This window comes from Budorcas taxicolor, chromosome 18 (genome assembly GCF_023091745.1).
Source record: "Budorcas taxicolor isolate Tak-1 chromosome 18, Takin1.1, whole genome shotgun sequence".
NCBI lineage: Eukaryota > Metazoa > Chordata > Mammalia > Artiodactyla > Bovidae > Budorcas > Budorcas taxicolor.
Genome location: NC_068927.1, coordinates 67,500,492 through 67,518,115, shown reverse-complemented (window position 1 = coordinate 67,518,115; position 17,624 = coordinate 67,500,492). Strand labels below are relative to the sequence as shown.

General features: G+C 43.4%; 1 protein-coding gene across 1 annotated transcript; it reads right to left on the bottom strand.

Annotated features, from left to right (window-relative positions):
- Nucleotides 1-1,434: 1,434 nt before the first annotated feature.
- Nucleotides 1,435-15,814, bottom strand: LOC128064115 (oocyte zinc finger protein XlCOF6-like). The gene is made up of 5 exons (XM_052656911.1): nucleotides 15,675-15,814; nucleotides 15,443-15,485; nucleotides 11,888-12,001; nucleotides 2,774-4,062; nucleotides 1,435-2,440 (listed from the first exon to the last, which is right to left on the bottom strand). The coding sequence occupies exons 1-5, from the start codon at nucleotides 15,812-15,814 to the stop codon at nucleotides 1,435-1,437; spliced, it is 2,592 nt and encodes an 863-aa protein (XP_052512871.1).
- Nucleotides 15,815-17,624: the final 1,810 nt, after the last annotated feature.

Here is a 17,624-nt window from a genome sequence, read left to right as displayed (position 1 = left end):
ATGTTTACAGCAGTTTTATTTTCAAGAATGAAAACCTAGAAATAACCTAAACGCTCAGAAAAAGATGAACGGATAAACAGTTGTACATCTAAATATAAGAATGCTACTCATCAAAAACTAAAGAGATGAGATACTTGTATATATCATGGATGAATCTGAAAGAATTATGAAACAAAGGAAAACAAAAATAGTAAGCCATTTATGACTCCAATCAGATAAATTCAAGAAAATGCACATGTTATCTATTCTAAGGGAAAGTACATCAATGGTTATTGGAGAGGTGGGAAGGGCAAGGAGAGGTAAACATACCATTAATAGATATCAGCATTATCAGGACTCAAGAGGTTCATACCTAGGTGAAAACTTGCTTCAGCATCAGTCCTTCCAGTGAATATTCAAGGTTGGATCTCCTTGCTGTGAAAAGGACTTTCAGGAGTCTTCTCTAGCACCACATTTTGAAGTCATCAATTCCTTGCCATTCTGCCTTCTTTATGGTCCAGCTCTCACAACCGTAAGTGACCACTGGGGACACCATAGCCTTGGCCACACACATCTTTGTGGGCAGAGTAATGTCTCTGCTTTTCAGGACACCGTTTAGATTTGTCATTGGTTTCCCGCCAAGAAGCAGTGGTCTGACTTCATGGCTGCAGTTTGGTGAATGTAAATTATACTTTGATATAGCTTTAAAGATTGGCTCAAAATGAAAAAAAAAAAAAAAAACACAAAACACCTGTATGTCCTACTCTTTTTGGAAAAAAAGGTTCTGCAACTGTATGCTGAACCCACCAACACACTCCTCATGTCCTCTGGAGATACTCTTCTATCAGTGGTAGCGAAGACGGGGACAATGAAGTACATTTCTGCCTGAGTCAGCAGGAATGCTGCCTAGATCGCAAGAGTCACATCCCCTTTTCCTTTCCTGCCTCTGCAGTAAGGTCCTTGAGTGAAATTCACTAGAATCAGCACATAAACTGATACTGTAAAGTCAATGTCATATAAACATTAGGGTGCACTTTTAGGAGAGGCACATTCCATCAAGTTGCCTGCAATTTCCCCCACTCCCTATTAAACCAGAGTTTCTGTACCAATTGTGGTTTCCCTTGGAGCCAGTGGTCATACAAATAATGAGATTAGCTCAAAGATTTGTGGACATCAGGAAACACGGTTCTTTTAGGCTTGGAGAATACATACCTTTCAACAGTGCCTCAATACCCTATAATCACTAATCTGAATAAGGAATAAAGATTCATGCTGCTCTCAGAAACACTTGAAATGAGATTCAATTCAGACCAATGGCCCCTCAATTTCCTCCAGTGTCCCCATACTCAACAAGGAAATTGCACATTCCCTGTACATTTATGCCTTCCTCTAGGGTAAACTCTCAAATGTTCAAAGTGATTTGTTCATAAAAGATTTCCTATAGTTAGTGCATTCCTAAGGCCTTTCTCCAGTGTGAGCTTTCTTATGAGAGTGCAGTTTAGTGGTGTTAATAAAAGATTTCCCACATTCACTACATTTAAAAGGCCTTTCTCCACGGTGAACTCTCTGATGATAATAGAGGCTGCTGCCATGAGTGAAAGATTTCCCACATTCAGTGCACTCATAAGGCCTTTCTCCAGTGTGAGCTCTCTGGTGTATAATGAGATGATATCTCTGGACAAAGGTTTTCCCACAGTCACCACACTCATAAGGCCTTTCTCCAGTGTGAGCACTCTGATGATAATGAAGGCCAGATTTGCTGCTAAAGGATCTTCCACATTCACTGCACTCATAAGGCTTTTCTCCAGTGTGACTTCTCAGATGTATACGGAGCTGGTAACCAGTGGTAAAAGATTTCCCACATTTGGTGCATTTGTAAGGCCTTTCCCCAGTATGAATTCTAAGATGACAACGAAGGTGGTAACTAAGGGTATAAGATTTCCCACATTCACTGCACTCAAAAGGCTTTTCTCCAGTGTGGGCTCTCTGATGTATACGGAGGAGGTAATTAGTAATAAAAGATTTTCCACATTCAATGCATTTGTAAGGCTTTTCTCCAGTGTGAGTTTTCTTATGATAGTACAAGGCAGAGTTAAAGTTAAAAGATTTTCCACATTCCCTGCATTCATAACGCCTTTCACCTTTGTGAATACTCTGGTGTTCAATAAGCCTATACTTACTAATGTAAGATTTCCCACACTCAGTACACATGTAAGCACTTTCCCCTGTGTGAACTCTCTGGTGTTTAATTAAGGTACTTCTAAAGATAAAGGATTTCCCACATTCACTACACTCAAAAGGCCTTTCACTTGCATGTGATTTCTGATGACGCTTGAGGGCTGACCTAGACATGAAAGATTTCCCACATTCACTGCACTCATGAGGTCTTTCTCCAGAATGAACTCTCTGATGATTACGGAGAGAACTGATAGTAGTAAAGGTTTTCTTGCATTCATTGCACCTTACATAAAACCTGTCTCCAGAATGAATCCCCTGATGATAACGAAAGTTGAATTTCGAGGTAAAAGATTTCCCACACTCACTGCACCTATACGGCCATTCACTAGAATGAATTTTTTGATGGCAATGAAAAACAGCAGGAGTAATAAAAGATTTCCCACACTCACCACATGCATAAGGCCTTTCTTCAGTGTGAATTCTCTGATGACGATGGAGATGGGAACTAGTAATAAAAGATTTCCCACATTCATTGCACTTATAAGGCCTTTGGTGAGATCTCTGATGATATCTGAGGGAAGGCCTAGAGATAAAAGATCTCTCACATTCACTGCACTCATAAGGTCTTTCTCCTGTGTGAGTTCTATTATGACAAATAAATGAGGATCTAGACATAAAAGATTTCCCACATTCACTGCATTTGTAAGGCCTTTCTCCAGTGTGAGATCTCTGATGATATTGGAGAGCGCTGGTAGAGGTGAAAGATTTCCCACATTCACTGCATTTATAAGGCTTTTCTCCTGTGTGAGATATCCGATGATACTGGAAACCATTGTTAGAGGTATAAGATTTCCCACATTCATAGCATTTATAAGGCTTTTCTCCTGTGTGAGATCTCTGATGATTACGGAGGTTCAAGTTAGAGGTGAAGCATTTTCCACATTCACTGCATTTGTAAGGCTTTTCTCCAGTGTGAGATCTCTGATGATATTGGAGAGCGCTGGTAGAGGTGAAAGATTTCCCACATTCACTGCATTTATAAGGCTTTTCTCCTGTGTGAGATATCCGATGATATTGGAAACCATTGCTAGAGGTATAAGATTTCCCACATTCATAGCATTTATAAGGCTTTTCTCCTGTGTGAGATCTCTGATGATCATGGAGGTTGAAGTTAGAGGTGAAGCATTTTCCACATTCACTGCATTTATAAGGCTTTTCTTCAGTGTGAGATATCTGATGATACTGGAAAGCATTGATAGAGGTAAAAGATTTCTCACATTCATAGCATTTATAAGGCTTTTCTTCAGTGTGAGATATCTGATGATCATGGAGGTTGAAGTTAGAGGTGAAGCATTTTCCACATTCACTGCATTTATAAGGCTTTTCTTCAGTGTGAGATATCTGATGATACTGGAAAGCATTGATAGAGGTAAAAGATTTCTCACATTCATAGCATTTATAAGGCTTTTCTTCAGTGTGAGATATCTGATGATACTGGAAAGCATTGATAGAGGTAAAAGATTTCTCACATTCATAGCATTTATAAGGCTTTTCTCCTGTGTGAGATCTCTGATGATTATGGAGGTTGAAGTTAGAGGTGAAGCATTTTCCACATTCACTGCATTTATAAGGCTTTTCTCCAGTGTGAGATCTCTGATGAGATCGGAGGATGCAGTTAGTGGTAAAGGATTTCCCACATTCACTGCACTCATAAGGCCTTTCTCCTGTGTGAGAGCTCGTATGATAAATGAGGGCAGATCTACATGTAAAAGATTTCACACAGTCACTACACCTATAAGGACGCTCTCCAGAAAATACTCTCTTATGTCCAATGAACACAAAGCTGTGGTAAAAAGACTCTGCACAGTCACTGCACACAGAACTATTCTCTCCATTGTGCAATCTCTGGGGAGAAACGAGGACTGATTTGTGGCTTAAGGATTTTCCACATCTGCTACACTTCTCTGATCCTGAATGAGTATAAATTTTTTTATCCTGATTGACAGTTGAGTTTTGTCTAAAAGATTTGCCACTTTTGATAAACAAATGAAGTCTTTCCCCAGGATGAACTCTCTGGTGCATAATAAACGTTGATTTGTACCTGAATGTTTTCCCACATTCCCTGCACACAAAACATGGCCTTTCAGTGTAGACACTCCAGTCCTGAACAAGTGTATGTTTAGGGCTGAAGACTTTCTCGCACTTTCCGGAGGTATGATGACTTCTGCTTGGTGAAGTTGATCTGCACTGGGTGGCTGTATTCAGCTTCTCCACAGTATAAGTGGCCTGCAGATGTCCCATGCTGGCCAGGATTTTCCCAGAAGTAAGAGGCTTCCCTGACACATGGACTCTGGGGCTCTTAAAAGATAAAGCCTCATGTACACAGCTTCTCAAAGGCATATAAAATTTTTTTGCACACGCCCCACACCTCAACAGTTTTTGGCTGCATTGTGTTCCCTGCTGCTCCACCAAGTGGAAAACGTATCTCAAGACTGTACTACACTTCTCACAGGGATGGGTCTTCTGAGAAAATGGAGCTGCTGTGGGAGATCCAGTCCATGACACTCCTACAGGAACAGTTTTTTCACAGGGTGTCTTCTCACCTTCTGCTCCACAGCAGCAACCTGAATGCAAAGAAACACTAGTGAAGTGCACGTTGACTTCATAGGGAGGGAGCTAGTTCACCATAAATGTATGGCCATTTCATGTAAGAATGACCTTCAAAGAAATGGGATACTTTTTAAGACTAGGGAGTTGGAAATCAGTTTAAGCAGCAGCTGCTGTGCATTACTGGGTCTGAAACTGGTGGAGAGCTCAGCAAGAAAAGGACACAAAAGTAGAGTGTGACACAAGGAAAAGCAGCGGGTCTAGTGCTTGTTTCTCTGTCCACAGCTTCCTGTAGGACCTTTTCTACGACTGATGTGAAGCTCAGTAGAAGGGTGTGATCACGGCCACAAAAACACAATCACAAACCATTTGCTTTTCAAGGTCAATTTAAGCATATATTCACACCTCACAGCATGATGCATGATGGGCAAAGTTCAGAGAGTAACAGAGAAAGCGTGGTAGGAGAAACAGGTAAGATGTTGAGTCCAGAGAGGTGGAGATGATCCCTCTGCTGGAAGTCATAGCAGAAATGACAAAGTAACAGAAATGACAGGTCAGCAAAAAGTCAACAGTGGAGGAGTAAAGGTAGAAATGGGGTGTGGTCACTGGCAATAGTACCAAAGTTTTCACTGAACAAAGACAGTTTCCTGGTATATTTTAAACAATGCCCTGATGTCACAGTCTCCCCGGCTATAATTCAGCAGGACCAGGCCCACTGAGCTCACCGTGCCATGGCTAGAGTCATGTCCATCCCATTATGCACAAAGGATTCCTTTCCCTAAGAAAGCCATAACCGCAATTACTGGGTACATGGAGCACTGAAGGAAAAAAAAAGAAAAAGGGAAAGACTGGTGGTGTTCCAGAGCAACTCAGCACTACAGCAGACCCAGGAAAGAGCACAAGTAGAGTGACATCAATAAAATAGTAGAATAGGGGATACCACCCTTCACCACCAGTGAAAAATAAACAGCTGTCCATGAAGGACATTAATCAGCCTTGGAAGACACAAGAGTCCAGTTAAGAACTGACTATTATATTCATGTATGGAAGTGAGAGTTGAGCCATAAAGAAGGCTGAGTGCCAAAGAACTGATGCTTTTGAATTGTGTTGGAGAATACTCTTGAGAATACTGTGGACTGCAAGAAGACCCAACTAGTCAACCCTAAAGGAAATCAACCCTAGATACTCATTGGAAGGACTGATGCTAAAGCTGAAGTTCTAATACTCTGGCCACCTGATACGAAGAGCCAACTCACTGGAAAAGACCCTGATGATGGGGAAAATTGAAGGCAAAAGGAGAAAGGGGCAGCAGAAGATAAGATGGTTAGAAAGCATCACTGGCTCAATGGACATGAATCTGAGCAAACTCCAGAAGACAGTGAAAGACACGAGCTTGCAGTGCTGCAGTCCACAACCTAACTGTTGAACACCACCACCACCGCCACCACAGTGAAACATAATAAAAGGAAGAAGCACACAGAATGGATCACTGGAAAGTGTCTTAAAAGCGACATCTGGAAATGACTAGGAAATGAGGGCTGGGCTGCCACTGGGCTATTTCTCTCAGCTACAGGTCAGGGGCCACTGCAGTCCCAGTGGCCTCCGCTGCAGAAGACACGGCTGCCTGCTCTAGAGGACACTGGGACTTTTGCCACTGAGTTATCTGACACTCATGGTCACAGTGGATGCCCTGGTGAGTATGAAGGAACTGGGCAACACCCTCAGCAGGAGCTGTTGTGCTGACCCAGAAGCAGGGCTGCCACACCTCCTAAACCTGTGCCAGCATTCCAGACCCTGACTCCATCACTACACCATGTACTCCTGTGTCTCAGGCACTAGAAAAAACTTTGCTATAGACATGCCACTTTGACAGAACCACAGCCACTGTCTACATGTGCAGCCAGGCAGATTCCATGGCTGCTCCCTGCACAGCCACATATCTCAAACCAAAGCCAAGGTTGCTGTGGCTATCCAATCACCCAGACCCCAGAACTACTGTCCCTCCAAAAGTGCCTGTATACAACACCCCAGGTCTGTGGATCCTCAACAGATGCACACACCTCAGACACCAGTGCTACTACAACCAATCAGGTACCCAACAGTCGATAGTGCACCAAGAAGGATCCCCTTGGTGACAAAGTCCTCTAGGAGAAAAAGAGATCAGGAGTTCCCTAGCAGCCCTCTCCACTTCAGACACACGCAACCTTGCTGATTGAGGAATCTTGATTATCTTTATTGACACTGACTTCAGGTGAAGAAGCTGCACAGAAAACAACATAGCTGGGCCTTCCACAGAGCCAGAATGGCCACAGCCCAAACTTGAACCCACCACAGATTGAGATCTTCCCACATCAAAAACTGTAATGCGAAGCCTAGAAGAAATGACTACACCATCAAATAAGCATAAAGAAATGCAAGGCTACAGGAAACACGCAAAAAATCAAAGAAACATGAAACCAATGCAGAAATATACCATAATTTATCAGAAACCACACCCAAGGAAATGGAGACCTACAAAGGGTCAAAGAGTTCAAAATAATTGTTTGACCACAGTTCAGTGAAGCAACAACAAAGCAACAATTCAACAAACTAAGGTAAACAATACATAAACAAAACAAGTTGTTTAACAAAGAGACAAAAATGAAAAGACGGGTCTTCCCTGGTGGCTCGGTCAGTAAAGATTCTGCCTCCAATGTGAGACACCTGGGTTCAGTGCCTGGGTTGGGAAGACCCCATGGAGAAGGAAACAGCAACCCACTCCAGTATTCTTGCCTGGAGAATTCCATGGACAGAGGAGCTTGGTGGGCTACAGTTCATGGGATCGTAAAGAATCGGACATGACTAAGTGACTAACGATACCAGCACTCACTGAACTCGTGAAGGTTGGCTGACAGGAACAGGACGGAAGAATCACCCCACACTTTCAACCAGTGATACTGGAGGTTCTGGTATGCCCACTCTCCAAAAAGGCACTCAGATGTGAAGAATCAATTGATAAATGAACATGTCGGAAATCCCTATCACATCACTGATGGGATTCTTAATACGATATAACAGGGAGCTAAGAAGACATATTAAAATAAGAAATGGAACAATACAAGATCATTACACATATTTATAATCAAACACTTTCATGCAGACACAGAACAACTATATCCTCTTAATATCAGTAGAGTGTCAGCTAATACATGGGAAAGGCTGTTTCTACATTGACTGTCTTTATTGCACTGATCTTTTAGCAGAATTATTCTACTTGGTCTCCAAAAGAAGACATTCTACTACGCTGAAATAGCACAAACAACTTACGCTTTTAACAGTCTGCTCTTACCTATTACCAGAACAGTTTATGTATTCTTACACCTGTGGACTTCTATGGGTATTAAAAACTTGAATAACGAAAGTTATGAGAACCAAGGTGGTATATATATGAAGTATACACCTTCAGTTCAGTTCAGTTCAGCTCAGTCACTCAGTCGTGTCTGACTCTGTGACCCCATAGGCTGCAGCATGTCAGGCTTCCCTGTCCATCATGAACTCCGGAGCCTGTTCAAACTCGTGTCTATTGAGTCGGTGATGCCATCCAACTATCCCATCCTCTGTCATCCCCTTCTCCTCCTGCCTTCAAACTTTTCCAGAATCAGGGTCTTTTCCAGTGAGTCAGTTCTTTGCACCAGGTGGCCAAAGTATTGGAGCTTCAGCTTCAGCATCAGTCCTTCCAACGAATATTCAGGACTGATTTCCCTTAGGATTGACTGGTTTGATCCCCTTGCAGCCCAAGGGACTCTCAAGAGTCTTCTTCAAAACCACAGTTTAAAAGCATCCATTCTTCAGTGCTCAGCTTTTCTTATGGTCCAACTCTCACATCCACACGTGACTACTGGAAAAGCCATAGCTTTGACTAGATGCACTTTTGTTGGCAAAGTAAGGTCTCTGCTTTTTAATATGCTGTCTAGGCTGGTCACAGCTTTGCAAGCGTCTTTTAATTTCATGGCTGCAGTTACCATCTGCAGTGATTTTGGAGCCCCCCAAAATAAACTCTGTCACTGTTTCTAGTTTCCCCATTTATTTACCATAAAGTGATGGGACCTGATGCTATGATCTTTGTTTTTTGAATGCTGAGTTTTAAGCCAGCCTTTTCACTTTCCTCTTTACTTTTATAAAGAGGCTCCTCAGTTCCTCTTCGCTTTCTGCCATAATGGTGGTATCATCTGCATATCTGAAGTTACTGATATTTCTCCTGGCAATCTTGATTCCAGCTTGTATTTCATCCATCCTGGCCTTTTGCATGATGTACTCTGCATAGAAGTTAAATAAGCAGAGTGACAGAATACAGCCTTGATGTGCTCCTTTTCCAATTTGGAATCAGTCTGTTGTTCCATGTCCAGTTTTAACTGTTGCTTCTTGACCTGCGTACAGATTTCTCAGGAGGCAGGTAACGTGGTCTGGGTTCCCATCTCTTGAAGAATTTTCCAGTTTGTTGTGATCCACACAGTTAAAGGCTTTGGCATAGTCAATAAAGCAAAAGTAGATGTTTTTTCTGGAATTCTCTAGCTTTTTCTAAGATCCAACAGATGTTGGCAATTTGATCTATGGTTCCTCTGCCTTTCCTAAGTCCAGCTTGAACATCTGGAAGTCCATCTACTGCTGAAGCCTTGCTTGGAGAATTTTGAGCATTACTTTGCTAGCCTGTGACGTGAGTGCAATTGTGCAGTAATTTGAACATTCTTGGCATTGCCTTTCTTTGGGATTGGAATGAAAACGGACTTTCCAGTCCTGTGGCCATTGCTGTTTTCCAGATTTGTTGGCATATTGAATGCAGCACTTTCACAGCATCATCTTTCAAGATTTGAAATAGCTGAACTGGAATTCCATTACCTCCATTAGCTTTGTTCATAGTGATGCTTCCTAAGGCCTACTGGACTTCACATTCCAGGATGTCTGGCTCTAGGTGAGTGATCACACCATCGTGGTTATCTGGGTCATGAAGATCTTTCTTGTATAGTTCTTCCGTGTATTCTTGCCACCTGTTCTTAATATCTTCTGCTTCTGTTAGGTCCGTATCATTTCTGTCCTTTATTGAGCCCATCTTTGCATGAAATATTCCCTTAATTTTCCTGAAGAGATCTCTAGTCTTTCCCATTCTATTGTTTTCCTCTGTTTCTTTGCAATGAATATCCCTTAGACATCTATTTTTAACTAATGAAAACTAGATGGAAATATGGGAGACCCAGGTGATTTGCAGGAAAGATACTTAAGTTTCTGTCAAAAAATTATGACTATGGGCTTAAGCTTTTATTGTTTTTTTGTGCTGTCTTTGTGTTTTGAATGTCTGTTGAAAAAGGATAGTATCAATAATCTGATGATATTATCAGTCTTTTTGGGGGGAATAATTGTTTCACAATGTTGTGTTAATTTCTGCTGTACAACAAAGTAAATTAGCCATATGTATACAAATATCCCCTCCCTGTTGAGCCTCCATATTTCTTACCTCATTTAACTAAAAATCAGTCACTTGGAATTCTGTTTAGATTGAAAGTCCTTGGTACATTCTTATGTTATGGCTATTGAAAATCATTCCAAAGCAGTTACACTGGAATATACATAAGAAATGGTCTGATTAGTCTGAGAAAACCATACAATAAAAATGGAAATTTCATGTACTTGCAAAAATTCCGAGTTGGTAAAATTACCTTCATCTGTTGGGCGTAATGTTTACCTTAGTAATACAATGATGACACTCATTTAAAACAAACAAGAGCTTCCCTGGTGGTCCAGTCTTTTAAGAGTCCACCTGTCAAAGATCCCTGGTCCAGGAAGATTCTACATGGCCCGTAGCAACTGAGCCCCTGCACAACTACTGAGCCCATGCTCCTAGAGTCTGTGCTCCACAAGAAAAGAAACCACTGCAATGAGAAACCTACATACCACAAGGAAGAGCAGCCGCTCACTGCAACAAAGACCCACAGAGCCAAAACTAACCAAATAAAAATGTGTTTTAAAAAAGAAAGCAAATGAACAAATGGACCCAAACAGAAATTCTGCTGAAGAATACAATGAAATACAGCACAATGAGGACAGTATCAACAGGCAAATTTTATTAAGCAAAAGTAAAAATCTAGGAACTTGAAAACAGGTGTTTTAATTATCCAGTGAGGAGAAAAAAGAGAAAGATGAAGTGAAGAAAGCATACATGGATTATGAAACATAAAGCAAAACATTACTTGTATTTTCAGAGTCCTGGAAAGAGCAGACAGAGAGAAAGGGGTAGCAAGCACATTTAAAGAAACAATGATTGAAAATTTTCTAACTAGAGAAAAAAAGAGTACACATCCAGATACACGAGGCTCACAGGTTCAATCAAAAACTTCATTGAAGCATATTATAATAAAATGATCAAAAAGTAATTACAGCCAATTCCCTGGAGGTCCAGTAGTTAGGACTGGGCACTTTCACTGCTGGGGCCTAAGTTCAATCCCTGGTCACGGAACTAAGATCCCGAAGCCTCAAGGTGTGAGGTGTGTCTGGGAGTGGGGTGGGGGAGAGTGGGGGGTGGGGGGGTGAGGATTACATACTAGTCATGAAAAGAATGAAATAATGCTATTTGCAGCAACATGGATGAACCTAGAAGTTATCAAACTAAGTGAAGTAAGTCAGAGAAAAACATATATATGCGATATCACTTATATGAAGAATCTAAAAAAAACAGTACGAATGAACTTTATATACAAAATAGACACAGACTCAGATAAAACAAACTCATAGTTACCAAAGCAGAAGTGAGGGAGGGATAAACTGGGAGTATGGGATTAACAGATGCACACTACCATGTACACAATAAACAATGATTTACTGTATAGCACAGGGAACATTCAATAAACTTATAGTAAATGATTTAATGGAAAAGAACTGAAAACACATGGATGTATACATACATATGTATAACCAAATCGCTTGCCCTATTAGAGTTCAGTACAGCAAGGATTGGGGTTGGAGAGAAAAGAGGGCAGTGCCAACACCTATACCACGTGAGGACAGAGCACCTCCTTCAGAAAGGTGAGATGAGGCAGGATACAGAGCTCAGCCCAGGTCACTGGGGAGGCTCAGTCTTACCCAGTGAGGATACAAGTGTGTAGTTCTCCAGCATCACGTCCAGATACAGGCGTCTCTGAGTCTCATCAAGCAGCCTCCATTCCCTCTGGGAGAAGCGCACAGCAACATCTGGGAAGGTCACACCGCCCTGTCATGAAGGGGACAGATGAAAGCTTGAACATTATCCCTCTGAGAACCCACAATCCATGTCCATACAAATCCATTTCAGATATTCGCCACCAGAGCTCCCAACATGAGAGAAGATGCCAGGCCCTGGTGCAACAGATGCCACTGTCTCCTCACAGCCCATTAACCAATGTGTTCAGCCCTCAGCAGCCACTAGGTGGAAGGGGTGGTGGTGCACACAAACGCCATCTAAACTTTGGGCTTGGCCTGCAATCTTGCCACCTGTCACCAGTCCTTCCTTCCATATTTGCCACCCTAAAACCAGACATGAATTTCACATTCCCACAACTCTCTTCAACTTCTTTACTGCCAGCTTTGCCTTTCAACCACAACACTTGTCTCTCCACTCAACCTTTGTAAAAACCCCAGCCCTAAAAATCTCCCCACAAGACATCACTTCAGTTCAGTCCAGTCGTTCAGTCGTGTCCAGCTCTTCACGACCTCATGGACTACAGCACGCCAGGCTTTACTGTCCATCACCAACTCCCAGAGTGGACTCAAACTCCTGTCCTTTGAGTTGGTGATGCCATTCAACCATCTCATCCTGTCATCCCCTTCTCCTCCCACCTTCAATCTTTTCCAGCATCAGGGTCTTTTCCAGTCAGTCAGTTCTTCGCATCAGGTGGCCAAAGTATTGGAATTTCAGTATCAGTCCTTCCAATGAATAGTCAGGACTGATTTATTTCAGGATTGACTGGTTTGATCTCCTTGCAGTCCAGGGGACTCTCAAGAGTCTTCTCCAACACCACAGTTCAAAAGCATCAGTTCATCACTGCTCAGCTTTCTTTATAGTCCAACTCTCACATCCATACATGACTACTGGAAAAACCATAGGCTTGACTAGATTGACCTTTGTTGGCGAAGTAATGGCTCTGCTTTTTAATATGCTGTCTAGGTAGGTCATAGCTCTTCTTCCAAGGAGCAAGCATCTTTTAATTTCATGGCGGCAGTCACCATCTGCAGTGATTTTGGAGTCCAAGAAAATAAAGTCTGTCACTGTTTCCATCGTTTCCCCATCTATTTGGCATGAAGTGATGGGACTGGATGCCATGATCTTAGTTTTCTGAATGTTGAGTTTTAAGCCAGACATAGTGACTCATAAATGACATCTGCCCCAGACCTTATCCACTAGCAAGACTAAAACATCCCAGATCTCATAAAAATTCATCACAAAATCCTGAAGAAGCCATATAGTACTAAACAAGCAGTAGCCCCAGCCTCACTGCCTTCTTGTCTCAATTACTCCTGGGTCTCCTCAGCCATTTTTCCTCCATTCATCTCACACAAGCCTTGGCCACCTGCCAGGTTGACCTCTCTTACACGGTTCCCACTGCCACTTCTCTACCTCACTTGGGTTTGCAATCCCCACAAACATATCCAGGCCCTGAGCAAAAGAATCACTCCTCAGGGCACACACATCTTTCTGACCTACTAATATGCCTACTATAACCTGCATTCCCCTCCTAACTGTGATCCACGGCTCCACGCTGCTCCACACAACAGTCATCACTTTTGAAGATTTCCATTCCTGAACACCTTCCCAGTTTTCCAGACCTGCTCAGTCAATTGCCCACTCGTTGCCTACACTTAGTCTTCTCTGAAACATCTCAGACTCTTAACAGAGCAAAAACAAACATAATATTTCCAAGGAAAATTAATCTGCTCCTAAGGTCCCCATCCAGTTGACGGGCCTTCTTCCATCCCTTCATCTACTAGGGCCAAAACCCTAAGGGTCATCACTCGCTACTTCCTTTCTGTCACTGAGACCCACAATTTGGCTTGGCCCATCTCCAAAAATGGATCCAGAATTCCTGAGACATCGAGCGCAGTCCCTCTGGTCCACGAATAATCAATTAGGCTACCACAATTAATCATCCCATGCCTCCTGCTGCCCCTCCCCCCGTTTACTTCTATTAGTCTGTTCTCTTCTCTGCAACTAGTTGGAGCGTCTTTAGATTTCGGTAAAACTACCTCCTACCTGCGATTCAAACATCTCATTACTTGTATAACAAATTGCCAACAAATTTAGTCCTGCTGCCAACTTCTCAGGCAGCCACATTGCAGGCCTGACTCTGGACCCACCGCATCTGGCTTCTAAAGGAAAACAGAGAAGTTGTACCGGGGTTCCGGCTAGTCCAACCTACAAGCCTCTGCATTTCACGGTCCCTCCGTCTGTCATGCTCTCCCACTCTCCACCACGCGGTCAGAAACGACCTGACGACCGCCTCACCATCCTGAATCCCGGGGCCTGAGCTGCGGGCAAGTGAGCATGGGCCCCTGACTTAAGTGTCTGGTGCAGCGTGGGCTTCCCAAGGTGGCGACAGTGGTAAAGAATCCCCCTGCTCAGGGCTGGTGCACTGGGATGACCTGAGGGATAGGATGGGGAGGGAGGTGGGTGGGGGGTACACCCTGGCTGATTCATGTGAATGTATGGCAAAAACCGTTACAATATTATAAAGTAATTAGCCTCCGATTAAAATAAATAAATAAAATTAAATGTGTTATAATTCAGAAAGCCTTTTCTATGTCTGAAGCTTGGAACTGAAAAAAAAATGTATTAAATATAGCCTCTTGCTTTCGTTCCTTAGAGCATCATGGAGTAAGAGTCAAACTGCTTGAGATTAAATTCTAGGGTACTGTACACCAGCTATGAGTCTCTACAACGTGCTTAATACCTCTGTGCTAGTTTCCTTCTCTATAAAAGAATTCTCACCTACTTCACATGATTACTATTAAGATTAAATAACATGTACCGAGGGTTTCAAACAGTTCTTGGTAGGCACTGTGTGTTTACTGTTATTTTTGTGACCGTTATTACTATCATTGCTGTTTACATATTCTAGTCCCTCTGCTCAGGACGTATTTTCTCTCTTACTTCACTCGGCAAAACACTTCTTATTTTTCAAAACCTGACTCAAAACAACTGCCCTGAACTTTTAAAACAATGTCCTTTTTCAGTGCTATCATAACAATCTTTATATCTGTAGTTATTAACAAAATTACCCTGAAATTATCTATTTGAATGGCATACGCCTGTACACACTTGCCTCCTTCCCCCCCCACTAAATTCCTGAAGAACAAGTGTCCCTTCTCCATTTGTTCCCTAGAACTGATGCACGACTTATGTATCAGGGAACCACCACCCCACTTCCCCCCCCCACCCCCCAAAAAAGAACCTGCCTGCCAGTGCAAGAGACACAGGAGACGCGGGTTCGATCCCTGAGTCGGGTCCCGAGAGTAGGGGCATGACAACCCCCTCCAGTAGTACTGCTTGGAGAATCCCGTGGACCGAGGACATGGACGGCTACGGTCCATATGGTCGCAAAGAGTCGGACACGACTGAAGAGACTTAGCACGCACGCACGGGGCGAGGGCGGTGAGGGCCGGGAGGACGAGCGTTTACCTGAGGTGGGTCCCGCAGCACCGCCGCAGCCATCGGATTCTGCCTGCAGAGGGACGCGAGTGTCGGTACTTATCCCGGGTCTGGCGAGTGCAGCGGGGACAGAGCCTCCTCTTGGACCCTTCCGTCGCCGACCAGCGAGCCAACAGGAGAGACGCCAAAAAAAAGGGGGGCAACCAGGCTGGCGAGGCGGGTGTCCCCTTCTCGCCTCACCATTCCATGAGGACCACCATACCCGACGGAGCACAGCGTTTCCCGGGTAGCGTACTCTGCTCCAACGGACGCGCTAAGCAAATGGAGCGCTAGGCGATGAGACCGGAAATCCCTCCCCTGGCGCACACTCACTGGGGGAAAGTCTTCATCCTCATCCCTCATTGGCTCAACGCTGGTGTCGCTCTGCCTAGGCGCTTCCAGGTAGTGTGGTCGGGGTGCTCCGGAGACCCCATGAAAGGGTGTTTGCCATCCTTAACTTCCAGAGCATTTCCTGTCAGCTAGCCGGAAGAATGCGAGGAAATGGTTCTCCTCCCCAGAGGGAGGAGCTTTACTCCTTAAAGACGTGAGTAGACAGTAATTTAGACTCCTCCCAAGCTCATCCTGCTCTCAGAGGACAAGTCTATTATTTTAGACTTTTCCAAACTGTTACTGTGGGCAGACAACGTTGCCCACATTCCTGATCCCATCCCAGTTCTAAAAGAAACAAAGCCGCAGCCACTGCTGCTGTTCCCCAAAGGTGTTCCCGGAGGGGAAATCAGGATGCAGACAGGCAGGAAGCATCCTGTGCCTGGGACAATGACCCTTAATAGTTAAGATGCATATCTAAGGACTACTGTTAAGAAGCCCAGATTCTTGCATCCTCTCAAACACTGAAGAAAAGCACTAAAATCATCAACTTGAGTTGCCTGTTCTTTGTGATTATCAGTGATCCTTTAATGGTCAACTGCCTGTTTTTTCCAGCAAAAAAAAAAAAAAAACACCGCCTTCTCTGTATCCCAGCTTTTCCCTTAACTCTATGGAGCAGTTCCTCAAAGCTGTGTGAGAGATTGTTACTAGAGTTAAAATTCTGAGTAACATCCCTGAGTAGAACAACTTGCAACTTTTAGGTTGTGTCTTCTGCTTCAATCCACAACTGAGGTATGAGGGACATGATTCAATAGAGCCATTCAGGCATAAATGAGTCTATGGGTTGCTAGAAAATTGGTTATTGCTCTCAAATGTTTGTAGCCTGAAGCATTAGAGTCACTTTTGTGAGTTTCAGTGTGAATCACTAGGAACAATAGAAAAGATCCCTTTCAGGTCCCAACTGGCAAGAAAAAGAAAAAAAATCAACTGGATAAATTTAAAAAGTTTAATTGTCTTTATTGATTGATTCACAAATTAAGCATCAACCCTTCTAGCGAGCAACGGGGAATTCTGAAGGCTACAGAGAGGAAAAAGTTTTTTAAAGTAGGAAAAGGAATTCGTTAATAAATAGGATGCTTTCAGGCTTAGATAACCTACCTATGGAGAATGGAAGTGGTCTAGGGAGGGGGATGGAGAGGGCCTCATGTGACATACTACCTCATTGGTAACAACCAGAAAATTATTTCTTTTTGCAAACTTTAAACTTTTTATTTTGTTTTAGGGTGTAACTGATTAACAATGTTGTGGTAGTTTCAGGTGAACAGTGAAGGGACTCAGCCATACATATGTCAGGGGAAGCACACTGATCGAAACCGCCCACCCTGGCCAGGCACCATAGTAACCATGTGCATGAGTTGTTTTATGACTGGAGACCCTGATAAGGAATACGGAACTAATAAGCCACCACCAACCGGAAGAGTTCGGGAAAGGTCTAAAGGAGACACCGTGTGTCTGTCCACTTCCCAGAATCCCTCTCGCTAGCATCCATCTTGGCTGAGCAATGCGTGCACCACCAGGAGAGACTCTGAATTAGGGTGATTGGCCAAAGACCACCCGGAAACGAATCCCATCACCATAAAACCTGAGACTGCAAGCCACGCGGCAGAGCAGTTCTCCTGGGTTCCCTTATCCTACTGCTCTCCACCCGGGTGCCCCTTCCCAATAAAATCTCTTGCTTTGTCAGCACATGTGTCTCCTCGGACAATTCATTTCTGAATGTTAGACAAGAGCCCAGTTTCGGGCCCTGGAAGGGGTCCGCCTTCCTGCAACAAATGGTGACCCTGGC

Bases quoted from the DNA above. Each gene is read 5' to 3' on its own strand.
- LOC128064115 (XM_052656911.1), bottom strand. From the start codon at position 15,814: ATGAGGGATGAGGATGAAGACTTTCCCCCAGTGAGTGTGCGCCAGGGG. The intron at 15,486-15,674 runs GTATGGTGGTCC...GTCCCTCTGCAG, and splicing joins GAAACGCTGTGCTCCGTCGG to GCAGAATCCGATGGCTGCGG. The intron at 12,002-15,442 runs GTAAACGCTCGT...CCTTCATGACAG, and splicing joins TGCTGCGGGACCCACCTCAG to GGCGGTGTGACCTTCCCAGA.